Source organism: Columba livia, chromosome 5, assembly GCF_036013475.1.
Source record: "Columba livia isolate bColLiv1 breed racing homer chromosome 5, bColLiv1.pat.W.v2, whole genome shotgun sequence".
Taxonomy (NCBI): Eukaryota; Metazoa; Chordata; class Aves; order Columbiformes; family Columbidae; genus Columba; species Columba livia.
The window spans coordinates 61,420,582-61,447,124 of record NC_088606.1 but is presented as its reverse complement, the minus strand read 5'-3'; the positions used below and the strand labels follow the sequence as shown (position 1 = coordinate 61,447,124).

The 26,543-nt window shown below is 51.2% G+C and overlaps 1 protein-coding gene across 50 annotated transcripts; it reads right to left on the bottom strand.

The window, feature by feature from the left end:
- Positions 1 to 565: 565 nt before the first annotated feature.
- Positions 566 to 26,333, bottom strand: PAX6 (paired box 6). 50 transcript variants are annotated; one of them, XM_065065386.1, is made up of 15 exons: positions 26,174 to 26,333; positions 21,959 to 22,073; positions 19,343 to 19,485; positions 15,893 to 15,969; positions 15,495 to 15,549; positions 12,730 to 12,860; positions 11,831 to 11,872; positions 11,522 to 11,737; positions 10,855 to 11,020; positions 6,249 to 6,407; positions 5,332 to 5,414; positions 4,891 to 5,041; positions 4,653 to 4,768; positions 2,492 to 2,642; positions 566 to 1,669 (listed from the first exon to the last, which is right to left on the bottom strand). In XM_065065386.1, the coding sequence occupies exons 5-15, from the start codon at positions 15,502 to 15,504 to the stop codon at positions 1,584 to 1,586; spliced, it is 1,311 nt and encodes a 436-aa protein (XP_064921458.1). In that variant the 5' UTR covers positions 15,505 to 15,549; positions 15,893 to 15,969; positions 19,343 to 19,485; positions 21,959 to 22,073; positions 26,174 to 26,333; the 3' UTR covers positions 566 to 1,583. The 50 variants fall into 50 exon arrangements, with proteins under 50 accessions (XP_064921458.1, XP_064921466.1, XP_064921481.1 ...); XM_065065394.1 differs by having other exon boundaries at positions 4,653 to 4,750; XM_065065409.1 differs by having other exon boundaries at positions 11,723 to 11,737.
- Positions 26,334 to 26,543: the final 210 nt, after the last annotated feature.

Here is a 26,543-nt window from a genome sequence, read left to right as displayed (position 1 = left end):
CCACCCACGCCCACACTAACAACCCTCACACAAAGCGCATTGAGGTATTAACCAGGTTACAAGTTCAATGGAAAATTACACTAAGATTGTGCTGTGTGGCAATATAAAGGGATGGTACTCACTCTCCCAAAGAGCCTGTTAAAAACACAGCTGGTTTTTTGTTTTTTTTTTTTTTCCTTTCTAAGCACCCTAACAAAAACATTTTTTAGAAGTCGGGAATGTATATTTGTGTGCATATGCGTCTATACGTACTTTTTGTACAATTACAGCAGATAGGCACGGACATGCATCACGTCACCACCACTAACTCACACGATGCAAACTGCTGGATTCTGGAGTTCATTTAGAACATCCCCAGAAACCTGAGCTAAATAACCAACCTCCTCCTCTCAATTAGATCCGTGAACCTATCTTCTTTTTATTAGCCCAAATTACAGGCTGGTAGAAGTGCTGAAAGTCTATAAAAATGTTTCTTAAAAATCCTTATTGAAAACTGAAAATAAATCAAAAATAAAGCTTAATGAAATTAACCTAACACAGTAACAAAATTTGCAACACCACACTATAAGGTTAAAAAGAAAATAGTATAATAAAGGAAATACAAAGGCTTTGGCATGGTTTTTACAATCAACAATGGTTAATTTTGATATGTAGTTGTGAACAACTTCAAAACACTTAAGTTTAAAACTCTTGCAAGCACTTTTAATTGATTAGGAATGAATTCTAGATGCACAAAAATGATTGGACTGTGAACAGTAGTACAACTATATCTAAGAACAATTAACTCTTGCCGACCAAAAAGAAACGTATGATGCATGAAAATGTGTATAAAACATCTATAGAATATTCTTGTCAAATATAAATGAAATTAACTTTATTATAGAAATCATTCTGGGAGATTTCTAGGGAAGACAAATACTTACATTTCGACATAAAACAAATTGGATTATATCGAAGACACAATCTACCTTTTATCTATCAAACTCTTTTCTTCATCAAAGTTCTCTCTTAACCCCTGTTTGCACATAGCTTCAGCCGTTAACAACCTTTGGAAATACCAACAGATATTTTTCTTACATAAATCTAGTGCGTATTGTTCCAGGTTTAATTATATGCAATGGAATGATACAAACTTGGAACATCAATCCATAATCTATGAACAGATTGGTAGAAGTATTCGATATATCTTGATAAAACTCTTAAATTCGTGGCAAAGCTTGTTGATCATGGCTTCTTTTTTTTTTTCCTTTTCTTTTTTTTTTAACAACTTCATGACCAACACAGATCAAACATCCATCCAGTCTACATTGTTCTTTTTTTCTTTTTTTTCATTATAACATACAAATGCCCATTTACAAATAATACATCAAAATGAATAAAAGTTTGGATACCAAAATGAAGATTTGTTCCAACTGATATAATGCCTTCAGTGTACAAAGGTCCATGTGAAAGTCTTTTCCATGTGTTACAGCATAGGGCACAGTTGCAGTACAGAAGTACTCTGAGAGCCATTCTTCCTTTATAAAATACTGCTGAACATCCAACTGTTGTCCATATAGTCATTTACGGAATTAACACATGTTTTACTGTAATCTTGGCCAGTATTGAGACATATCAGGTTCACTGCCAGGAACTTGAACTGGAACTGACACTCCAGGGGAAATGAGACCTGAAAATTGAGGGGGAAAATAGATATTTTAGTTTTTCTATACATAGCACAGTTTTTGCTTGTATTCCAGTAAGTATGAAATCTCGCCATCTACCAGCCTGCAGAATCAGGTGCGGGGGGAAGGGAGACATATTTTAAAAACCTGTGCACGTCTCACTGATGTGTTATTATAAATAAACAGTCGTGCTTTGAGATAAATGCCAGAGCCTTGGCTCATTTGTTGGCAATTCAACCCAAAATACACTGAACAGTTCTGTTCTTTTAATATGTGTCTGGCTTGCTCCTGTTTATGCTGACACTTACCCTTTTTTACCCTAGTTTGCCTTCCTGTGCATAGGTTAATATTTCTACCGGTTACCTGCCTTTTTGATAACTTCAAATCTTTAGCAAAAAATAGCCTTTGACACAGACACGGTGAAAACATGCCCAGTCCTGCAAACGCTTTCACATATACTTAACTTCACAGACTTATCTCCACTGAAATTTAACAGTGAAATAAATACTGCCTTAGAAATCAATTACACAGGGAAGATTTTGAGGGATGGGGGCCTCACTGGAGAGCTTCCCACTGCACCGCCCTTTGAACAACACCTCTGTTAATGAGCCATCTTTCATCTATCCCTTCAGCAGCAGCTTAAAAATCAGACTTAAAAATCAGACTTCTGCCCCAGCCCACAAGGTTATACATTTCTGTTTTCTGCCCGGTTCGACAGCTACTAACCCCAACCTCTCCCAGCAATGGGGAGAGACTTCTCCCAGTGAATATCTGTGAAAAAAATGAATTTCTGGAGCAGAAAGGCAGGGGGACCACAGGGCACTCACCTGTGGAAGTGGTGCCAGAGGTGCCCATCGGCTGGCTGTTCATGTGTGTCTGCATGTGAGGAGGGGTGTAAGTGTCATAGCTCCGGCCATTCACCGATGGACTGGTGGGCAGCATGCAAGAGTAGGAGGAGGTCTGGCTGGGTACCGGGGGCTGTGGGAGCAAAGGACAAAACAGTGTTAAGGATTGGTTGAGGTAAACACCCCGTTACGGTCTTCTGGATGGATGTGCCAGCCCTCAGGGACAGCATGCACAAGCAAAGATGAGCTTCAGTTTCGAATTTGGGGACCTAAATGTAAACGCCTAGTTAGGAGTTCAACCAAGAAGCCTCTTCCTGGAGCTTTTTGCTCTACAGATATGACATGAATGGTCACTGGCACCTTTTCAGACGCCTTGTTGAGCAGATCTAGATGCTAACAAAAGTGTTACATACCTAAACCTAGGAAGCAAAGCCCTTGTTTGTGCTTCTGTAGAAGAAAGATGTTTCCTGCCATTTGCAGCCACAGAGAGACAGAGCAGGGCTGGCATCTTATCTCACACTTGGTGGTTTAACTAAAAACTCTTAGGAGTGCAACTAAAAATTAGTCTGCTGAGACACGCAGGGTGTTTACACAGGTTGGACCTGCATCTGTGTGTTGCACATACACACAGACAATGTGAGTTTGGGGTGACCGAGGCTCTGACGCACATGTGCATCGATCCTCCATCAGCCTCGGTCACCCCAAGCCCATGCCAGCAGCATCCCAGGAGACCAGACGTCTCCATTTACCTGAACTCCAACCCCTAAAACTCCATCTGCCATGGGCAAGAGCAGCTGGGGGCAGGGGATGAGGGATGGCACAGTGCTGGGGAAGGACCAGCCAGGGGCATCTCCCACTCCAGGGTGCTGATACAGCCCTGATGCAGGGAAGCAGTGAGGGAGCAGGATGAGTAATTCCCGCTCCGAGCACACAAGACTCGACATGTCTGCACATATTTCCTCCATCTGCACGTCCCTGACACATGCTGTCTCTGAAAATGCAGCCTTGCTCGCTAAGCACACAAACATGGGGGGAAACGCACACCCTATGCTCTGGGAGAACGAGCAGCAAACCCCATGTCCGTAGGGAGATGCCGATGGTTTGGCTGCCAAATCTCCCACCCTGACATCATGCAGCCACCTAGTCAGGAATTTCCAGAGCAGTTCACACGTGCCAGGTCCCAGCCCAGGTGCCCAGCGGTGAATCAGGGGCCTCCTGCTTTCCCAGGGGTCCCCTCCCGTATCAGCCTTTTGATCTTTTGTCATCTGCTCTCAGCCCGCTGCTGGAAACGGTGCCGCCGGCTACCAACGTCACGGAATAGCGACCTAGCCAATGTCATTTCTTTCTGCAGACTTGTGAGACTCTAACTTTATTTGGTTAATTTTGGTTCAGCAATTAGTAACATAGTAATTGCCACAGCGAAGGAGTCAGGCTCTCTAATCTGCTCGCCTGTCTCCAGCAGTGGTCAATGCTGTGTGCCTCAGACAAAGCTGGAAAACTCCCGTAATTGGCCAGCACCTTCCTAGGCCAACCCCACCATTAAAAAAGGAGGAATTTTGCATCTGAAAGGTCTATAGAAACAGACCCCAAAGGAATAGATTTCTTCCTAACCCAGCTGGTGATCAGCTAATGCTTTCAGGCATGAGGATTGACAGCTCTTGCAATTCTGGCTTAGCTGGCATAACCACTGATGCTAATCACATCCTTCCCTCTCTCAGGTGTTCCTAATGTGCCGCTGCCACATTACCTACTCCAAAAAGGCCAGATCCCTCCAGCAGCTTACTCGGGCGGCAACTTCCACAGTACCGCACCAGTGAGTTCCATAGGTTAACTGTGGTTTTTTCTGAAAAGGGCTTTCTCATCCCAGATTTGTTGCCTTGCAATTTTGAGGATGTTTCTCTTTCAAAATTTGGGAAAAGGGCTTGTCAGGGCACCAGGACTTAGAGTGTCCTTTCTCTTGTGATTTTCCCAAAACAGGGCATCTTTTCAGAGGCCAGGGAAGCTTTTGGTGCCAGTTTCCCTGCAGCATGGTTTGGGTCTGTAACTCCCCATCCTGGGATGAAGGGCCCCCACGCTCCCACACACCCCAGGGGCCACCGAGTCCTGAGGGAGCGTCATGCCGTGGTGGTGTCACCGGACTTACTTGCATAGGCAGGTTGTTGGCCATGGTGAAGCTAGGCATGGGCGGCAGCGCGCTGTACGTGTTTGTGAGCGCCGTGTCCGTTCTGCCCAACATGGAACCTGATGTGAAAGAGGAAACTATAATAGAATAGACAGATAGATGAACACATTAGTTCAACCATAATTACAATCGGCGATACAGTCTGAGAGTCTCATTTTCCCCAGAGGATGGATGAACATGAGCGGGTTGGTGGCATTACCAGGGGTGGTTGGTTGCGGGATCGGCTGGTAAACGCTTGTGCTGAAACTACTACTGATGGGAATGTGGCTGGGAGTGTTGCTGGCTTGTCTTCGCTGGTTCCTCAGCTTCTCTTCCCTTCTCCACTTGGCCCTTCTGTTAGAAAACCACACCTGGAAATACAGTGTTTTGAGAGACGTGAGTGACCTTACAAGGACTGGAGATGTGGGGCCTCCCCCACGTGGCTCAGGGCTGTGCCGATAGAGAGCTGGCTTGCAGCGTAGCAAAGCAATGTGTGAAAGCAAACTGTAGCTGCTGTTATTTTCCTGAAGGAGGAGATGGACAAATACCTGATCATAAATAAGGGCAGCCCTGTGCTTTGAGAAACCAGGATTAACAACAATTATAATAGTAAAAATAATAATAGTATAATAATAGTCATAATTGCACAGTAACTCGGTACCTGTATCCTTGCTTCAGGCAGGTCTATTTTAGCAGCTAGTCTCTCTCTTGCAAACACATCGGGATAGTGGGTCCTCTCAAATTCTGCAGAAGAAAACATGGTTACATTAGTTGCAAAGAGTTAATGTGGCTGAATGTAAAGGCAGGGTCATTCCTGGACTGCCTCTGCTCTGAATGCTCTTAAGAAACATCACTGTAAAGACAAAGCTGAGCTTTCTCCATGTGTGTGTGTGAGGCAGGAGGATGCCTTGCCTGCTGGGGAATATCGCTCAGGGGATCGGCAGACTTGGGAGCAATGCTGCATCTTTCAAGAAGCAGTGAGGGCTTCTGCCTCCGCTGAGGGGGTCCCCAAGGCAGCTCTGACCCTGTCACCAACAAGTGAAATGGCATGTCACTAAATAACAGCGGAAAATAAGAACAAAGATCCACAGCGGGTCAGAGGCGAGGTGCACCCAGGCCAGTCAGGGAAAAGGGCACCTGCTCCCAGCCCCGGGCAGCGGCAGCACTGGGGACAGGGAGCAAGCGTGGGGACAGGCACAGAGGATGCTGCCAGCCCCAGCTGCCTGCCCTGGCCTTCCCGGAGTACGGCAATGTGGCCCAGCCATGGACATGGCACAGTCGGCAGGAGGAGATTTATCCCCCGTGAGAGGAGCCCAGGGTGTAACACTGATGTTTCGGTATGATCTCTGCCATGAGTACAGTCCCTTTGAAAACCTTTTAACAGCTTTTCAGTGCATACCGCAGCCATCGATGAATATTTGGAGCTCAATAAATAAAAGGGCATGGAGGGAGCCATGGACTTAAAATATCTATGCATATATAAGGCATGTGAATGCCATGTTTCCATTCAGCTCTTAATACAGCCAGGGCACACTTTGCTTTTCTCTCCCGCTTCAGCCATAGGAAAATGTCACTCACCTTTCTCAAGGGCTTCGATTTGCTCTTGGGTAAAGGATGTCCTATTTCTCTGCAACTTTCTTTTCAGCTGGAGTCTCATTTGGGCCTCGTCTGAATCTTCTCCATTAGAGCTGATGGAGTTAGTGTTTTCCCCTCCTCCTTCCTGTTGCGGACAGCCATCTGCGGAACCGAGAGTCGGAAAGTGAAACGCAGGTACCCCTGTTTTAAGATCCCTATCAGAGAAATAACACGATTGGAAACAAGTTCAGCCATGTTTCCTGACACCCTCCCTTATAAACGTCTCGAGTATCAAAGCAACATTGCGCTAATGACACGGGTAGCATAGAAACATTTCAGTTTCCAGCATTATCATAAACATTGGAGATAAGGAAATACGATCGCCTGGTCTTAATTTCATTTTGTTTTTCCTCTGGAATAAAACCCACATAAAAATACTTTCCCCTGAAAGTGATTCTTTCCGTGCATCACTGCTGAAGTGCCATGGCAGTCTCCTCTGTTTGCTGCATCTATTTACCTATTGCTACATTTAAAATAGTGATGTTCAGTATTTCAGATTATCTATAATCAGTAATTCCTCTCTAATCAATTAGATGTTGATAGGTTTGCAGAAAATGCTATTAAGAAACCAAACCAAGCTTGTAATCTTTTTAAAAAAATATTTATCCAGTTTTTATTTGAATTCTGCACAGTCAATTTCATTTTAAAGGTTGTGAATTTAGAAGTGCCTGCATTGTTCTGCAGTTTTATTCAACTATTGTATGAGTGTGCATTGCCTTGACACCTATTACTGAGCACAGCTGTAATTATATCATCACCAAGAACAGGCTATAATTGCTGAAAATGGAATTTTATATTTAGATAAAAGGACTGTCCATTCTTTGTAATGTGTTGCACCAGAGAAAAGTAAGATTTCTTTTAAAATTTTAACATGTAATTTTAAAAGAAATAGTAGCGAGTTCACTAACTAGCTAAATACGCTCTTCTGCAGCTGAACGTCTGGCATATCATTTAAGCGGTACGTTTTTAATTAGGGCATTTCGACCACTTTTAATGTAATTTCTGTCATTAAACAGGGGAAAGTTTCATTGTGCTCCCCTTTCGGGCGGTCGCAAGGATGCGTCCCGGGTCCGGCCGGTTTGCGGGGCTCTGCAGGGACCCCCAGGCCGCCGTGCCCGAAAGAAAAGGACGTTTCTGCCGAGGCAGAGAAGTCGTTGTCCCTAAATTAGCTCTCCCTCTCCTTTCAAAGCATATTTTTCGAGACGTTTTGATGTCGCATATAAAGGGGGAGATGGGATGAGGGACGCATGGGCTACTTATGCTAATTCCCTTGAAAAGTTACGCCAAAAATAAATAGCGACACTCCCGCTACATCCTTTAAATATTGTGGGAAATCAACTTTAAAGTAATATCATTTATAATCGGCGAACAATGGCCCCGGCCTTCAAAGCTCGGGGGGAATTGTGACAGGATCTGGTGGGACCCTTTCAACCACTTTGAAATGTTTTAAAACCCGAACTTTCTCCCCCATTTAAACACAGGGATTCAGCGGCCGTGGTCACCATATGGGCGGCCGCAGCCCCATTGAGGCGGCCGGCGGCGGGTGAATAGCCGTGGGGGGGGAGTTCTGCCTTTCAGGGGCACACAAAGCCGCCGAGCCCCGGGAACGCCGCCGCGGCGGGACAGCCGCCCTGCCCAGCGCTGGTGGCAGCTCCGGGGGCCGCGCCCGCCCGCGGTGGGGGCCGCCGCGTAACCTCCGCCACCGCCCTCATCCATCACTGTCCGCTCGGACCGGACCGGCACGGACCGGGGGGAGAAGCGAAGGGAGAGGGAGGGAAGGGGAGGGGGGAGCCGCGCAGAGGCGGCGGGGACGGCCGGCTGCCCCCCCAAGCCGCTGGGAGCGAGGGCTCCCGCGGGGCCGCGCCCGCCCTTCCTAGGGCCAACCCAAACCGGGCACCCCTGCTGCCCCCGCCTCACTTATTTTTAAACTTCAGAAGCCACACTTTTTTGCAACCTCGTCTCGGCGCGCTCCCCATCTCCCCAAAAACCTCTGAGCCAGCTAAAAGTTTCACCTAGTGTTAAACTCGCTTATGATTATCTAAAACCCCCTCGCGGAACAATTAAGATATCTTCTTTTTAGACACCCCCCCCTTTTTTTTAAAAAAAAAAGCCCCTAAAAGGAGCGATCTCAATAGAGCTGTTCCACCTTCCAGACCTAATCCGTAAGAAAGAGAGTGAATGTCCGTCCCTATTATCCTATAGCCAGACCATCTGACGCTGGGTATAGGATTTGTTTCCCGGAAAAAAAAAAAAAAAAAAAAAAAAAGACGCTGGGAAATAAAATCATTCCTTAGTTTCTTAGTGTCTTAATCAGTGAGGCGGAAAACAAGCAAAAAAAGATAGCAAACCAATCGCGGCACCTCTCAGCTATAGAGCTGGGATCAAAACATTGTAGCATCTGTTGAAAGAGAAAGTGTCTAAATCCTATAGAAGGCTTTAGTCTTATAAGAGAGGGAGGGGAAAAAAATATAAGAAACAGTGTCTCGGTGATCCCTAAAACCACTAAATCACTAGAGAATTTCTCCCGGATAGAGATGTCTCTTTTTGTTCTGTCAGCCCTCATGTATCCATTATTTTATTCACTGCTGCATGGCGTTTATCAGATTGAGACCATATTTGTACCCCTCTGAGACCTAACCTCGCCTTATGCTTTTTGAGTAATGGACTCTTAAAATCCAGTAACATACCCCTGCAAGGGAAAAACATTAGAGGGAGCATGAATATTCCAGAGGAAATCCATTTTATTAATTTTAATTTTGCCATGCGGATGTTTTAAGTGCCTGCCTGCCTCTCCCTCGCCTCTTCTGCCCACGCACACAGGCACCCCCGGCCCCAGCCAGCCCTGCCCCGCTCCGCACCACTTTATTTCGGTGGCAATTGGGGAGAGGGCTCCCGGGGTCCTCCCGCTCCGGCACGCTGCTGCCCAGGGTCCGCGCTCCCCCGCGGAAGCTGCGCTCATTCCCACGCCACGGGAAGGGGTCACCGCAAGCCCCCAACATCTCCACCGACAACACCTTCCCCCCACCCGCCGCGACACGGGCGCCTCCGTCGCAACGGTCCCAGGTGCGCCCGCACCGCATCCGCGCACACCGCGCGGAGCAGGGCCCGGGAGCACTGCTCTGCGGAGAGGAGGGGAGACAGGGGGAGCTCCTAAATGTTTTCATTTACCGTCTTTCCTAAAAAAAAATTTTAAAAAATAAAAAATTTAAAAAAAAAAAAAAAAAAAAGGAAAACGGCGGGAACGGAGGGTGCCCGGACTGCCAGGAGCCACAGGGGCGGACAGAGCGCGCCCCTCGCCGCGCACCGCTCCGCGGTTTGGTTCTCGGGTGCGGTGCGAAGGAAGGACAGGGAGTCCCGACACCGGCCGGCCAGCCCTGGACCGGGGCAGGGATGCGGGTAGCGGGGCAGGGGCAGCCCCTGCCCGGCCCCCGGGCGCCGCAGGTAGAGACGAGCCGGGGCGCAGCTGCCGGGAGGGCCCGTCCCGGCTCCGAGGGGGACATAGGGCAAAACAAAATTAAAAAAAAAAAAAAAAAAAAAGACACCAAAGTGGGGGTGGGGAAAAGAGAGGACTCCACTCTATATTTCTAGTGTCCTTCATAGATTGTTTTCTTCTCTTAAAACTGACATGTCTAATTGGCAAGCGGTGCCATATCGTGTCCAGAGGTCTCCTGTGGAACATTTCTACAGCTGTCTCCTTCAACTAGACGCTTATTCATGTCGCCTTAATGAGAAACAAAACGATCTCTAATGAGCAATTACATAGCGACAGAATTGTTCCCATAACAAATTCTTGCGTGTGACAGAAACATCCTTTGTACCAGATATTCCGCACACTGTTACCGATTTTTTTTTCCTTGCGGGGTGAAAACAAAAAGCAGGTTGTTGTATATAGACACCTCTTCTAAAGGAATGACCACAGCCAGGGAGAGAGCCGAGCTTCAACAGAGCCCGTATTCAAAAAGAAGCCATTAACCATCTTAAGTATGTAACGTAACATCCCATTATCCTTCATATTATCCCCTTGTCATTCCTACAACAAATACCTATTAATCTTCAGGATAAACAGTTTCCTATATTTACAAAGTTGTTTCGGGTCCATTGAGGAGGAATTATAATCAGCCCTACGGAGATAGTTACCGATCCCCCCAGCTTTTGAGACCCCGGCACGGGAAGGCGGCCCGGATGGGGAGCAGGATCCTTAATTACCGGGGCTGATGGGCGAGGTTAAGGAACCCGGGAACCCACCCGGCTGCTGCCGGCACCGCAGCTCGGCGGCCGCGGCTTTGACAGCGGCTCCTCCCGGTTCCCCTGCCCGCCGCAGGACCGGGGCCGGGGCTGGACGCCCGCCCGGCCCCCGCCGCCCACCTGCTCGCAGCTGCCCGGGGAGGCGGCGGGAGGGACATCCGCAACCCCTGGCCGGAGAAAACTGCCCACTGCTCTCAGCATGGCGGCGGCGATCGGGGAGGGGGCGAGCGGGAGCCGTGTCGGTGCCACCTCCGCCAAGCGGGGTCGAGCCGGGCCGGGGAGCGGCGGCCAGGTTGTCGCTTACCTTGGGCGGGCTGCCCGGGTACCGAGGTGCCGGGATACCAGCCGGGCCGGGTGCCCCAGGTCCCCGTCTGCCCGTTCAGCATCCTTAGCTTGTCGTACATCCCGTCGGCACCCATCTGTTGCTTTTCGCTAGCCAGGTTGCGTAGGACTCTGTTTATCGACGACACCTGGAAGGCAAAGGACAGGAAAGGCAATGGTAGTGCGGTAGCGCGCTCCCCGCCAGCCACCCGCGCAACCCCCGCGCCCCTTCCGCGCTGCGAGCGGCTCCTCGACCTGGGCGCAAGTCAGGGGCTCCCCGAGCGCCGGCTGCGAGCTGCGGCTGCCCCGACTCGCTCACTGCTGGTGGTGGTGCAAACAAACAAACAAACCAACCAAGGCGAAAGAAAAAAAAAACAAGCCCCAAACCCAACCCTGCAAAACCACAGTGATAGCTTCGACTGATGCTCGCAGTCCTGAGGCGCCAGGCACAGGGGTGACCCGCATTTTTTTTTTCCCTCCTTTAAGGCATTTGTCAGATTCTGTATGAAAAAACACGTCTGACCCTGCCACATGCAAATGATGTGAACCTGCTATCCTCTCATCTGATATCAAAACAAAAGAAGCAGAGGCTCGCTACGGCTACCCAGCATTGTACACAGTACACAGGAAGGTTTTTTTCATGAACTTACACTGGGTATATTATCGTTGGTACAGACCCCCTCTGATAGTAATCTGTCTCGAATCTCCCACGCAAAGATGGAGGGGCACTCTCGTTTATACTGCGCTATTTTGCTTACAACTTCTGGAGTCGCTACTCTCGGTTTACTACCTCCGATTGCCCTGGGTCTGATGGAGCCAGTTTCGTAATACCTGCCCAAAATTTTACTCACACATCCATTCGACACCTGGATAGGGAAGCGGACAGAAAATCACATTATTAATAATTTCAAGACAAAAATAAAATTGTTTAAGTATGCATTAAACAATGACAAGCTTACGTTTTGATTGTCCAGCACTTGGACTTTTGCATCTGCATGGGTCTATAACACAAAAATATACCTTAAATGGTATGAGAACTTACTTAGAGAGTCTTTTTTTCTTTAAAAAAAATACATTCGTGGCCCTACCCTCTACAAAAGTGATACTTTAAAAACATTTGTAAGAAAAAAAAATCTGCTCAAAACGTAATTATTTTAGTATTAATGTTAAAATACGCCTTAAATGCGAACAATAGCTAAACCAGACTAGTCTCCATCGTCCTCACTGCTCTTAGACAGAGTACTTGAGGGGGACAGGGTGAGTGAGGGGTTATCAAAACCTATGTTTACAACACACCCCTGAGCTGCGCCAGATCGCGTTAATGTGTCCATAAAGACAGATTCTGGGCTAAAATAGCGTGGCTTTGAGGGGGGGTATTTTTTTCTCTTTTTTTTTTTCCTCTTTTTTTCCCCGCTTTTTGGAAGAATAAAAAGGTGAGATTAAAAAAAGCAGTAAGCCACGCCAAATGCATACAGAACTCACAAAATCATAAGTAAATATGGGGGAAGGGGGGAAGGAGAGGAAACTGAAATTATGCCGAGTCGTATAATTCAGTTTATTACAGCGAACTAACTGTAACGAGAGTGCAGGTTATCACCGGACGGAAATAAAGGGGAACAAAAAAAATTAAAAAAAAAATAAAAAAAGGTAGATATATTTACGCGTAGAGAGTTCTATTTGCAACAACAATCAAGATAAGCAGATGGATCATTTTATTAGGCTGGAAGGCGGGTGTTGGTGGCGGTGATGGTGGGTGAGTGGGGGGGGGGGGTCGGCAATTAGCGCCTTGGCGGCCAGCGGTGGACAAAGCGGCTCTGGAGCGGAGCGGTGGGAGGACGGGGGACGCCGCCGCCTTCACCTGCAGGATCCGGGAGATGTCGCAGGGCCGGGCGCCGCTGTGAGCGAGTTCCACGATCTTCTGCCGCGTGGAGTCGGGCAGCGGCCTCCCGTTGACGAACACCCCGCCGAGCTGGTTCACGCCGCTGTGACCTGCGGGAAGCACAGTGCCCACCATAGTACCCTCCGCTCCCACCCGCCCGACCCGCGCACACCCCGCGGAGCGCAGCCAGTGCGCCGATCCTCTCCGCGCCCCACCGCGCAGCACCCGCCGCTCCGCTCCGCCCGCTCAGGAGCCACGGCGCCCGGCCCCGGCACCGTCCTCGCGCGCCGCTCCCCGGGAGCCACCTCGGCTCCGAAAAGCGCCCTCGCCCGCACTCCCCGTCTGCAAAACCCGCCGCAGCGGCGAACCCCCCAAACCCAGCCCAAAAGCCCAGAATATTCCGGACTAGATCGCCTTGGGTTGCTTCCTTGCTTTGCCTTTTTTTCCCCCCCACCCATTTAAAAAAGAAAAAAAAAAAAAAAAGAAAGAAAAAGAAAAAAGAAACCCAAACCCACCCAAGCCTGCCTGCACAGCCACGGCTCGCCTCGCCAAAAGCAAAGCGAGAGGCTGCCTCGCCAGTGCCCAACCTGCAGCTCCAGGCTTTGGAGGAAGTCTCCCTGGAGAAGCTCTGCTCTACGCGCTCTCCGCTCTCCTCTCTTTGGAGCCTCCTGATAAATTGACTCCAAGAGCCCAGGCTTCTTAGCAATAAATAAGCTCCAAATATAGAAGAGGGGGAAAATATGATGAGCCTCTCTGACATTTGTCTTTAAAATAAAACTAGCTGCACGTCAAGTTTGAGCTTAATTTCTGGAAATAGGCGGAAGTCGCCCCGGATCATGCATGGAAGGCTAATTGAAAAGATCAGTTGGAGCACTTGTGGCAGGCGTGTCACTTTATGACAGTACTCTGCTTTTGAAAATTGCATCGTCACGACAAATAGTAGCATGATAAAACGACCCTTTCTGTCCGCATTTGGATATCACTCAGACTAGATTGAACTCTACTCGCTCTCCCTCCGAGGGAGGCTGCGGTTTGAGGTAGCCGGGGGCTCTGCGCGGACACAACCGAGGGGGCGCGTTCCCTGCGCAATGGATTCGAAGTGACATCGGGGCTGGGGAATTTGCCGCCCCGGCCCAGCAGCGCTTGGGCCGGCGTTGCGACCTGCGCATCCCACCGCGGGGAGAGCAGCCCCGAGTCCCTCCCCGCCTGCGCCCCGGGGGGCGGCGGGCTGTGCCCTGGCGGGCGGGACGGCTCCGGGCGGCGGGGGGCGGCCGGGACCGCGGTCCCTCGGCGGCTCCCCCTCCCTCCAGCCGCCGTCCCCCCCGCACCGTCCCCGTAAATGCGTGCGGGGAGCCCATTTCAGGGAGGGACGCTCGCCGACATAAAAAATGGCAGCGGGGAAAGCAAAATCAAAGTTTCACTTAAAAGGTTAAGCCTTAATCATTATATAATTTCCCTGGAGAGCGGTGTAGATCTCGCCCAGTGGCAATGATTATGCGCCTTGTATTCTATTGCTAGTCATCTAATAGGAAAACATATGGTGTCAATTTGGATGCTCTGCACCATATACACCCAGGAGTTATTAACACAAAGCCTGAAGAGCCCGCCGCGACCTTTAAACAAAATAAAGGCTTCACCCGAATGATATCTTTTCTGCGTTTTGCAGTGGCGATCCCAAACGGCCGAGTGAAGGCATTCCCCCATTACCATAAACCCTCGGCACGCCACGGCCAAGGGCAGCCGCTGCCGTCCCTGTGAGGAGCGGATAGTACATTTCCCCGGGATGCTGGGGCTCAGTTTTTCCTCAGAATAAATGAAAATACACGGCACGGCCACGCACCAAAAAAATAAAAAATCCACGGGAGATTTTATGAGAAACACCCCAAATTGGTGTTTCTCCTGATGCTCATCACACGAGGAGACAACTTATTAACCGGTCTAAGGGGGGGATGATAAAGGGGTCCCAGAGCTGCGCATTCCCCGCAAGGTCCCGGAGTAGCACTGGGGTGCGGGCCGAGCGCCCCGCGCAAGAGCCGCGCAATTCTGCCTGCTCTCCTCACCGCCTCTACACGCAGAAGATAAGCGCCCCCCTCGCAGGAGCGCAGCGGGATTGCGCGATTTCGCAAAATCGCGACGGCTGCGGAGCCCATCCCGCGGAATATCCGCGTCCCGGGGGGATGGGGCGTGCTCCGGACTGGCTAGGACATCATCCCCGGTACCCCCGACCTCCGCGCAGACCCTTTTCGAAGGGCACGGAGAGGCCGCTTCTCCACAGCCATCTCGACTCCGTGCGCGTTGTGCAAGCGCTTTCGCGTGCAGGCCTATCGGCGAGGTCTTAAACAACATCAGCAACAACAAAGTCAAAAAAATAATAATAATCCACAAAAGACATCAGAATCGGGAAGCAAATAAAACCAGGAGGTGGCGGGGAATTGCATCTACCACGTAGTGGCTTTTTCCTGCCCAGCTCCCACTGCGGAGCAGGCAGGGACACACATCGTGGCCTGGGCCACGAACTGGGCAAGCCCTGGTGGCCCGAGAGCCGTGACAGCGTTCTTGGCCCCTTCCACGCCGCCCGCGGCGGTACCCGCGCCCCGACGGGGCGGGCGGCGCTCCCGGCTGCGCAGGGGCCACCGCACCAGGCGGATCCGCCTCCCCCACCCCTCCCCGTGCGAGGCCTCGACCCCCGGCTGCCTGCCCGCTCCTGCGCGCCCGCGGCCGCGAAGGGGCGCGGAGTCACTTACTGTTCTGCATGTTGGGCTGATAGAGCAGTATCCCACGGGGCTCGCCTATAGCAGTCTATCAGCGATAAAATAGGCGTTAATCAGGGGAGGTAGTGCACACGGTTAAGCTGCAGAAAGGCTAATATCTCACAGGCTTACTTTGTTATCCTTAGGCGTCTTCCCCTGATTAGTTTAAGGATTTGGGGGCTTTAATACCTCAAGGCAGAAATGTACATATGTATCCCTGACACGCGAAAAAAAAAAAAAAAATTAAGAAAAGCAACCCGCCAAGTGGTTTCTCGTTTTAATTGCATGCAGGTGGCGTATTGCCTTGTCGGTAGTGCCCTTCGCTGGGGTGGTGTATTAAGTGGAGCGACAACAATCACAAAGAGAGTCCGAAGTCATGTTTTTAAACTTGCCTGAAAGCGGGGTGGACTGTCCTCTCATACAATTTAGGGACTCGCACATCTGCGTGTCACTAGTTAAAGTCTTCCCTCTAGGACAAAGCAGAAGAAGTACATTAAAAAGTGTGGAGCGACGTCGGAAAGGTGTGCGGTGCGGTGCCGGCCGGGGGAGCAGAGCGGGGCGGGCACCGGGGTAGCCGGGGCGGGGGGCGCTCCTCCTGCTGCCCTGTGTGCTGGGAGCGGGGCTTCATTTTTACCTCCGGGTATTTCCTCGAGTTATTTTTTTTTTTTTTTTCCCCGCGGCACTAGCAACTTTTTCTCCCCCAAACTCCCCGTCTTGTGATTAACTTCTTTTTTGGTCTTTAGATCTTCCCCTTTTTCACTGTACTGTGACACACGCTGTCTACCTCGCCTCACTGCTTTAAAAAGTAAGAACAGGAGGGGGTGAGAACTGTTAAACAAAGCCTACAGAAAGCGAACAATGGCCTCCATTCTGCTCCTCTACCCAAACCCCGAGTGCAGAAACCCAGGCTCCTTAACCGGCCGCGCAGCTTCCCAACTCAACGGACCAACAACCCTCCAACTTACAAAGAGCAGAGAAACAAGCCCCTTCTCCCTTCATTAGTGCCTGCCTTGACCCAGCGCCTGGACAGTCCCCAGAGCTTTTTTTTCTCTTTTTCCCCCCCACCCCTCCCGCTCTCGCCGCTCCCTCCCTCTTTCCCTTGCTCCCTCTCTCCTCCTCTCGCCACCTTCCCTCCCTCTTCCCCCCTCCGCCCCCACCCCGGGCCACTTATTTATTTATTTATGCGTCCCCATGTATTTATTTGAAATCGTCGCGGGTGAAAATGGAAAAGTAATTTCTCGTTATAAATATCTGGCGGTAATTGTGTTACTGGTGCGAGTTGTTAGGGGTTGTAAAAAGATACAACAGCTCAGTGGGGTGCTCAATTGGGGAGGGACAATTACAATAAAGAGCCCATTCAAGGGGGTTGCTTAAAAAAAGGAGGTAAAATAATGAAATAGTCGCAGCCTTCATTTTCTCTCCCTTTTTTTTCGTCTAAAAATACTCATTCTCTTTCTTTTGCGCCTATAATGAATATTAATTTTACTCTTCCTGCATATGACGGAGAATTCAAAGAGGCACGTTTCCCCATTCAGGACTAGCCATGGTATAATTTATTAAGTAGCTTTTAGTAATCTTAAATCCATAAAAATAAACATCAAACAAGTACTTTCTCGCAGCATGAAGACTTTAACTGGTAAATATTTACTGCTCTTTGGAGAGCTACCTGATTAGCAGCAGAGCAAGCTACACTGTACTTCAATGGAGACGTGGCGATATCTCCTTCAGCTGAACTGAACGTGAAGCCATCCCTTTAATACACCAAACACGTCTGCATAGACACACACCGAACGGGAAACCCACTTCTTCAGACACAATTTCCTCACATATTTCACCCACAACTCATAAACGTGGGGCCTATGGGGTTAAAGAAGCCATCCAGAAAAGCACCATTAAACTTCCAGCCGTCAGCTCTGCCAGCTCGGACCTCAGAAACGGCATCGAGCGGATTTTAAAAGAAAAAAAAAAAATAGAGAGGGGAAGAAAAAAGAAAAGGCCACGAAACAATACAAAACCAAACCCCAAACACAGCCGAAAGCGTTTTACCATACAGGGAAAGGGTAGCCAAGTGCTTCAGCAAGGTAAGAGGAGGTGTGGGGCAAGGGAGCTGCGGTCTGCTCAGCAACTCTCTAACGCCTCCAGCAACCGGCCCGGCAGCCCCGGCCGGGTCCGTCGGACGCGCACCCCGAAGCAACACGATCGCAAAATCGCCTTTTCCTGCCATAAGCCGAATTCGCTGCTCCCTTGCAGGGACCTGCGGGCCCGCAGCCGGGACGCGCCCAGCTCCCGAGCCAGGAGGGAACGCAATTCGCCGTGCCCTAATAGGCCAGGCCTAATCTGCAAGTCGGTTTTTAATCTCGAAATCTTGATATAATCTGATGGCGGATAGCATTTTTTTCCCCTTCTCCCGGTTTAACCGTAATTAGACATTAAGGAGACAAAGTTTCGCGTTCTCGGGACAAATGAGAAAGAGATAAAACCGAATCGGTTTGCGATTAGGCTTTGGTAAAGGTCAGCAGCTATAAAGAATTATTGTCAAGGGCTACTTTTATTATTTTATGTCCCTAAGATGGAGAAGATATAGTCACTTTTCTAGGACGTTGTTGTCATTTTCCAAAACAGCCTCTGCCAGGTACAATTAATCGTTCGAGAAAGTTTGTTTTTAAACTTTCCAGAAATTATTCCTGCTCTGCGACTCCATGTAACATCTCCGTGCAAAGCGTTACAAGGTTAAATTCAAATCCAGAATTTTTCCAATTGCACTTGTGAGGAGAAAGAGATTCAAGTTTATTGGTGCTCTTCCTGGGAGCATTTTATTTTTAAACTTCTTAAAATAATAATAAAAAAAAAGGCTTTACTATAGTGGGTATAGTGCAGGATCGCAGGGAGGGGGGGATCAAAAAGGCGACTACGAGGCTGTTGCAGAAATAAGCGAGATATTTTTTGTTAAGAAAAAAAAAAAAAATAAAGGCATATCGATTTGAAAAGGCATTAAAAAAATGCCCAAACCGGGACCGCCGCGCGGCCGGGTGCCGAGGAGGGCCGGGGTGGTGCGGGGGTGTCCGGCCGGGCCCGTGGTGCGGCTCCGCGCCCCCGGCGGTTCTCCCGCTGCCGGAGCTGGGAAAGTTGCTGGCACTAGGGACAAGTTGGGAAGATCCCCGGGTAGATGATTAAAGCTGACAGCCCTTCAGCTCCGCTCAGCTCCCCGCCTGTACCGCGCCTGGGAGCTGACTTGGCCTAGGATGTGATTTTTTTTTTCCTTAATTTTCCCCCCAACGCAACTCTCCCGGTCGCTCGCTCCCTCTTTTCCACACCATCACGGGTGCTGATCCTTCTCTACCCGAGACCGCGGGAACACAAAGCAGAAGCTGCGGACGGGGCCTCCCCCGGTGCAGCGAGGCGCCGCTTCCCTCCCTCCTACGCGGTGTGGCGTGGGACCGGAGCCCGGGATGGGTCGGGGCCTCCCGGGAAAACAGGCACAGCCCCGACCCGTCCCGAGATCCGGCCCCGCCGCCCCTACGAGCTGGGGTACCGGCAGCATCGACAACACAGGCTCCGGCGCTTGTGATCTCCCTGCCCAGCAAATGCTGCGTGGGAATTACTGCTGCTGGTGTTGGCATTGGTTTCCGAGTCAGATGCTTTAGCTTTTCCAGAGGACACGGGCTTGTGTGAAAGGCAGAAAGTTTGTGAGCTCCTGGGCTGGAAAGTTCCCTGGAAAGCTCTCCGGAATGCAAATGGGAATATGAGCGAGAGAGAGAAAGAGAGGAGGAGAGAGCAAGAGCCCTGCCTAAATATTAAAATGCAAGGAGGGAGAAGTCGGGAGAAGAAATGAGCAGACTCACCTTTATGAGGCATCCTGTCTTGTTGTCAAAGCTCCTGTCAATAGTTTAAGAGCGCACTGATTTGAAATGATGGTGCTTTAAAAAGAGTTGCCAGCAAAATAGTTTTTCTCCACTGAAGGTGCTGGTTGTGTGATCTTGAATTCCTGGGAAGGAGACAGAGATTGACAATAAAATGGGCTGTCAGTGACTGGAGAGCGAGAGATAAAAGAGTGTGTGAGTGAAGTGGGGAGAGAGAGACAGAGCACACCTATGCTGATTGGTGATGGTTCAAGTGTATTAATGTATGTGTGCCTTGGTCTCTGCCTCGCCTCCACTGCTCTTCACTGGCCCATTAGCAAAGCCTGACCTCTGTCATCATCTTCCAGCAAAACACTTCCTCCCTGCGCCTTAACCAGAGCGGGAAATGCGGCTGAGCCGGGGCTGGCTTTTCAAACCCACTAATCACTCCGCAACATGCAAATGCTCCCTTCGCTCCCACACAAAATATTGCTTTATGCAAAGCAACGCCAGCGCCTCCCCGCCGCCGATTGGCCGCCCGCCGCCCGGCTCGGCTCAATTGGCCCGGCCGTTTGAATATGAATGTCTTGGGCCCGGCTCCCCGCTCCGGCTCCGCGCCCGCCGCCCGGCCCGGGTTCCACCGGCCCCGCCGCCTCCGAGCCGGGGTTCCCCCCGTGAACCACCGAGCCGGGCCCCGGGGACCGGCGCGTTTTCAGGTCGGGCCTGGGAAGGGAGCCGGGGGTGGTGGTGGCGGCGGCGGCGGCGGGGACGGGGGGGGGGTGGTAGGTCAATTTGCATTTAAACAGTTCGTTCCAGTCCGACAATGGAGATAAGGGGAAAATAACATTCAAATGGTAAAGACATAAATATTTGGGAGACAGACGCTTTGTCAGCGGTGAATCGCCAGGAGCTCCCCGAGGTCGGCAGCCCCCCCTTCCCCGCTCCCAGCGCCGGGGAGCGGGAGGCTCTGCCCGGCCTGGAAAGAGCAGAGCAAATACACCATTTACTTTGTGTATTGAGGGCTCTTGTGAAAAGCCCTGAAGAGTCCTTTACCAAACACTCACAAACTTCTCCCACGTGCCATTTGTTGACTGAGGGCTGCCGGGCTGGTTTTGGGTTTTTTTTGTTTTGGTTTGTTTTTTTTTTTAATGACACCACGGAGGACCTGGTGGGGGGAACGTCCCGCAGGCTGCGGCGGGGGCGGGCAGCGGCTGGGCACTGGGCAGTGCCGCCTCTTTGCGCCCGACCGCTGAAGGGGCTTCCCCCCCTCCTACCCCCCGCCTTTTGCAAAGGAAGCCCCTTCACTGGCTGCCAGAAACTCAAGGGGGAAAGTAAGTAAATGACTTTGCTGCTCTGACCACACACCACATTTGTTGAATGCCGGACTATTAAGACACACCTCAGTAAACTCTAAAGCAACCCCTCAGCGCATGCATTTAAGGTTACACTGGGAGCACCAGTCCGAGCTCAGGGTGTCCCAATCGGTTATGGCGAGTGGTCCAGGGGGGAGGGGAAGGGGGGTCTGCACAGGGGAAGAAAGGAAAAAAAAAAAAAGCTTGGGGAAAAGAAAGGGAAGAAGAAGAAGGGACAGGAAAAAGAAATTCCAAGAGCCGCCGCGGAAAGTGGAGAGTATGAACGCGCAAAGCATAAAATGAAGTCGTAGCCGCATACACTTGACTTCTCTTGACATGTGAAAAGTGCTAAAAGTCAAAGCTCATCAATAAAGTATCTTGAAATTGAATAAGAGCCCTGACAACCATTGCATTCTTAAATAAAGTACAATGAGGAGACAAACGACTCTGCCAAGGAGTTTGCATGTGAGTGAAAGGGCGCCTCAATGGGAGCGGGATAATGGGCTGCCCGGCCGTCATGCACTGTCATCCCCGGTCCCGCCGAGAAGCTGCCACAGCTCCCTAATAGCACAAAATGGGCTCTTAAGAGACTGCTGCCTTCCCCTCCGTCACTCGCTTCCCTTCCCCTTCCCCCGACGGCGGGGTGCCGCGATGGCCACCCCCGCTCCGCGCCCGGAGGGGAGGCCCCGGCAGGCAGGAGCTGAGCGGCAGCCTCTCCTCGGCCCTCCTCTGTGGTCAAGAATGGGCAGAGCAAAATATTTCCTCGGAGGCTCCTGGAAGAGGGGAGCCGCCGGTGGCCCTGCGCCGGCACCTGCAGCGGCAAGGGCCGGAGGGCCGCTCCCCCGGGTCAGCCTTGGCTCTTGTTGCCGTGCCCAGGCCTAAGAGAACCTGCGGGCTTTTTTTGTTTTCTTTTCCCCCCGAGTCATGCATGTTTATAGAAACGAAGCCGAATATCGCGATGGACATACGGGAGTATTTGGGTGCGATGAGATCTCCCCTGAAGGTAAGGCAGGGCAGGAACGGGGGAGCCCGGCTGTGGGGCACACCAAGGGGGGCTCTGCCAAAACTAGGGGCTCGGACAGGACCCCCCTCCTCTGGCAGCCTCCTGCTCCCCTTGCTCGCCTCATGTCCTCCTCCCCAAAACTTTCCAAAGTATCAGCTGCCACTAAGTTAACCTGCCCGTGGCCAAACATAATTTCAAGGGCGCCGAGGAGATCTTTCAGAGAGACAAAAGAGACCGAAATAAGGGCCAAAATAAAGTACAAACCGATGCAGCGCTTGTCTCCCCCTCCAGGGTGAGTCTCGGCGAGCCGTCCCGCGAAGGAGCCTGCCTGCCCTCCTAGTTGCCGGTGGCCGAGGCCGGGCGCCCCGCCGCACGCATCCTGCAGGCGAGAGAAAGAGGCTGCGATTTGTAAACTCGATTTGTAACTCGGAGGCTCCGAAGGGATTGTAAAAGCTGGGATATCTAGTCCTTTTTCTGTAATGAAGTCAGTCGTGTCCGCGGGTTTTGATTTGATTGTTGTTGGGTTTTTTCTTCTTGAATATTTTTGTTTGTTTGTTTTTCCTGTTGCACTCCCCCTCTAGCAAATGAGCGATTTTTTATTTTTTTTTTACTCCTGTCCACGGGGCGTTAAAGGGGGAAAAGAGAGAAATCACTTTATCCGAAATCGCAGGCAAATATCATTTTTACAAGCTCTCAATTAGCCATCCCTTGGATTAGCACCTTCTTACGCCTCCTCGCCAGAATAAAGCAGCCGTAATCTTGTTGCTATTTTCCCCTCGGGCGCAGCGGGCTTTGTGTTCCCTCCCTCCCCCAAAAAAACTTTTAACGCCCCCCCCAGCCGAAAAATAAAATACCCAGGCAGGGAGGGAAGGGCAGGGGTGAAGCCGGTGACGTCACGGCATGGGGGGGGGGTGGTGAGAGCCCCGAGCGAAAGTTGGGAGGAAGAAATAGAACAGTGGGGCGGGCCGCCGGGGCCGCGCGTGTCCGTCTGCGCGCGTGGGTGCGCGCGTGTGCGCGCAGCAGTGCGGTGCAGCCCGCCCCGTCGAGTCCCGCGGAGGCAGGTCGGTCCCGGCGCGGAGCCCCGCGGGGTCCGGCCCAGCTCCGCGCCGCCATTTTACCTCCGCCCGTGGCGGCGGGCGCGGAGGGGCTGCCCGGCACCGGCACCGGGCCGGCCCCTCCGCCGCCCCCGCCCCCGGCCCGGTTACCCCTAGCCCGCCCCACGTCGGAGCGGGCAGCCCGCCCGGCCCAGGCCGCCGCGCCTTCCCCGACGCCCCCTCGCCCCCAGCCCCAGCGTTCCCCGGCAGCGGTGCCCAGCTGAGGGACACAGCACTTGCCGGGACTGCCGTGCCTGGATACCTCTAAAAGAAAGGCTTGCTTTTCTTTTCCTTTTTCCTTTTCTAGTCTTATTTTAATTTTATTATCCAGCAGATTTGCAGCTGCCGCTCGCCCTTCCGCGAAGGCTGCAGCCCTCCAAGCCTGTTTTTCCTTTTCCGTCTATTCCTCCTGTTTGTTTTTTTTTTTTTTTTCCTGTGTTTTTTCTTATGTTAATTATTTTTAATTTTATTTTTACTTTTAAAACCGCTCCGATTGCCTTTTTTATGAAGCAAGGGGAGAACCACTGCTAAGAGGTGCTTCGCATTACCCTTCCCCAAAGGTCTGCCTTCCTGCAAGCGCTGACCGCCCCCCCTTTCCACGGGTGAGGGCTGCGCCGGTGGCACCCATGCCCGCCCGAGGTGCGTGGGACCCCCCAGCAGTGGCTCTCGGCATGGACTTAGACACCCTTTGAAGATTTCTACTTTAAAATCCGCACAGGATTATCCTAAGTAGCATTTTTTCTGCATTTTTTTTTCTCCCCACACCTTTTTTTTTTTTTTAACTATTCCAAACAAAAAGAAAAAATGGCCATAATAATAAATTTTTTTAAAGGTTAGAAAAAAAGGTAAGTAACTATTATATATGGCAAGGCGATTTTTTTGTTGTTGTTTATGTTGTTGTTGGGTTTTGTTCCTAATTAAAATAATTTTCACTCTTTAAAATGTTCTCATGCCTGGGTATTGATTTGTGTTAAACAGCAGCTTTTGCTTCCCTTTCGTATTTTGTTAGGTGTTGAAAGCAGAAAGTGCTGAGTTAGAGACTCCGGTATCGTCTCGTTGTATTAATATCCAGGCTGCAAACTACCTTTTTTAATACCCAGAAAAATGCTTAAAGTCCTCTTGTCCAGTTCGGTCTAAAACTGAAGAGATACACAAATCCTGACGTCTTAGACTACAATGCTTTTGCCTTCAGGACACTTAATGCCTATTTGTATATGTAGAGACAGTGTTTGAAACCTATAATGCACAGGACACTGAGTTAAGTGGAGCTTTTCTAGTTTATAAACAATCTGCAAAAAGTTTGGAATCGATTTAACCTCTTTTATGTTGGCCTTTTGCATAAGGCACAGCTTTGTGTGGCAGGATTAAAAAAAGGCTTTCTGGACCTCGCCGAAGTCGCTCTGGAACTGGAAGACGAATATACATCTTTCTGTATGAGAAAGCCTTTGATTATATATATGTGAAAAATGTCATGCAACCGGACCCGCTCAAAAATCCTTCAGAAAAGAAGAGGGGGTGGAAGCTTAGCGCATCCCGACGGGCTTTTTAAATGCTATTGATTGGGACAAGCTGTTCAAAACCCCAGTAACAGTTAATCTGCCTGTTAATCAAGCCACTAAGGAGCTCAATACGAGTTTTATTAGCAACTGGAGAACACAGGCAGCAGAAAGGATCAAAAGCCTACATCCTCGATATTTGTAAAACCAGCCTTTCCAAAAAATATATTTTCAATTACAGAGTAATTCAGAGCTTACCGGGGCTCGCTCGCAGCCCCACGCAGATGGTTCCGCAGCCGCTGCCAATGCCACGAAACCAAATGAACCAGCACCGCGCTGGCCCCGCCGAGGTGCGGGGTTTAAAGATAACGTGGTGAAGGGGGGGTGGGGGGAGCGGTTTCTCTCGCCTCTTTCCCACCTCGGGCTCTCCCGGCCTCCCGAATTAGCAGTAAAGCCTAAATTTGGCAAACCACGAGGAACCGGTACAGAAACTCCTCGCATTCACGTCAACTGTGTTATTAGGCTGAGGGGTTGAGGGCTCTTTTTCTTTTAGCTGGCATATTTGATTTATCGCGGCAAGTTTGCAGGGTACGTTTCCCTCTGACCATGCTTTTGGTAAAGCCGCCCATTTAATTCCAAAAAAAAAGTTTAAATCCCAAGATTCGTAATTTGGAGAGCCTGAAAGTTGAATTTCAAGTATTTTAATAACCAGAAATATTACTATATCGGCTAAAATCAACATTTGATCTAGTCATTTTTAATGCAAACCGATTGCTTTATATGTCAGCGAGATATGCATATAAAAGACTATCTGGTCAGAGGTAATTATGTCACAGCTTTTTCTCGGCATGACAGCTGGATAAACACCATCTCCAATAAACATCTCTAATTAGGGAGGAGGATCTGAGATAGATGGTGTTTGATTTATTACTGAAGGAGAGTGTCTATTTACCGGTATATTATAATGAAGAATCACAGGGAGCGTTCCCGCTAACGCATCGTAAGGGATATTTGGAGGTGCTCGAGGACAGGTAAGCGGTGTTTTAGGTTTTATGCCGTTATTTTGTTTCGTGTTATTTCGGAGGAAGAACGACCTTTCTAGTATATCTGTGTCTCCCAATGACGCCCTAATTTAGCAAAGCCACCTAGAGCTGGGAAGGCAAGCCTGAGTTTGGGGGCCGAGATGTAGTCGCCTTTCGGCTACCGCACCTTCCCCAGCCCGAGCAAGGCGACGGAGCCTCCGCGGCGACCGGCGAAACCCGGCGTTACCCAGGGAAGGGAGGCTGGGACGCGGCCCCGACGACAGCCCTCCTTGCCTCCCCTCCCCTCCCCCTTCCGCAGCACTGCCACACGCTCGCCTTTCCGCGCCCCTCCGCGGGGCCGTGCGGGCCCGCCGCGCCGGACCCTCCATGCCCCGCTGCCGCCCCGTCCAGCCGGCCCGTGGGGCTGGGGCCCGAGCCAGCATCCGGCTGCTCCAGGGCCCGGGGGGCGCGGAAGGGGGACCCCCGACGGGCGCGGTATCCTGCAGCTGCCCCCGCCACCTGAGATGGGTAACGGCGAGGGTCACGAGGCGGGAGGAAGGGAAGGGGGCTGCACCGCCCGAGCGGGGGGGAAGTTTGGAAAGTGGCTCGCACTGTCGGCAGCCCCCTCCGCCTCGGGGCGCCCCCTCCGACGGGAGGGCAAGCGGCCGGAGCCGCTCGTTCCCTCCCTCCCAGCCTCACCTGTTGTGCGGGACTCCAGCCCGCTTCCCCTCGCCTTCCTCCCGCGGGGTGGGGGTGCCCGACTGCCCGGGGTTGGGGTGCCCGGCCCCTCCCGTCGGGCAGGCGACAGGGAGCGGCCCCGCGTAGGGGCGAGCGGCAGGGGGTGAGGGGATCGTGCGGAGACGTTACCTGTCAGCGGGCTCGAAGGACCCGGGCGCGGCAGTCCCGCGGCCGGGAGGAGGTACCTGGCGGCTCCGGTCGCCAATTTCCACGCAAGAACCTGCCACACAGTTTAAATGTCAATGACAGCAAAAGAGGGGTGCTGCCTTTGCACTAACTTTCCCTTAATATCCACGCCAGCGCCTCCCCCATTGGCTGGGCCGCCCCGGTGACGTCACGGCGGACAGTAGTTAGCTAATGAGACATTTTAGGCGACACGAGCGTGGACGGGGCGAGTCCGGACACCGCCCGCCCCGACGGTGGGCTCGGCTCGGCCCGGCCCGGCCCGGCCCGGCCCCCGCCCGGGACCCCGCTGCAGGGCTGGGCCGCGGGTCGGGGC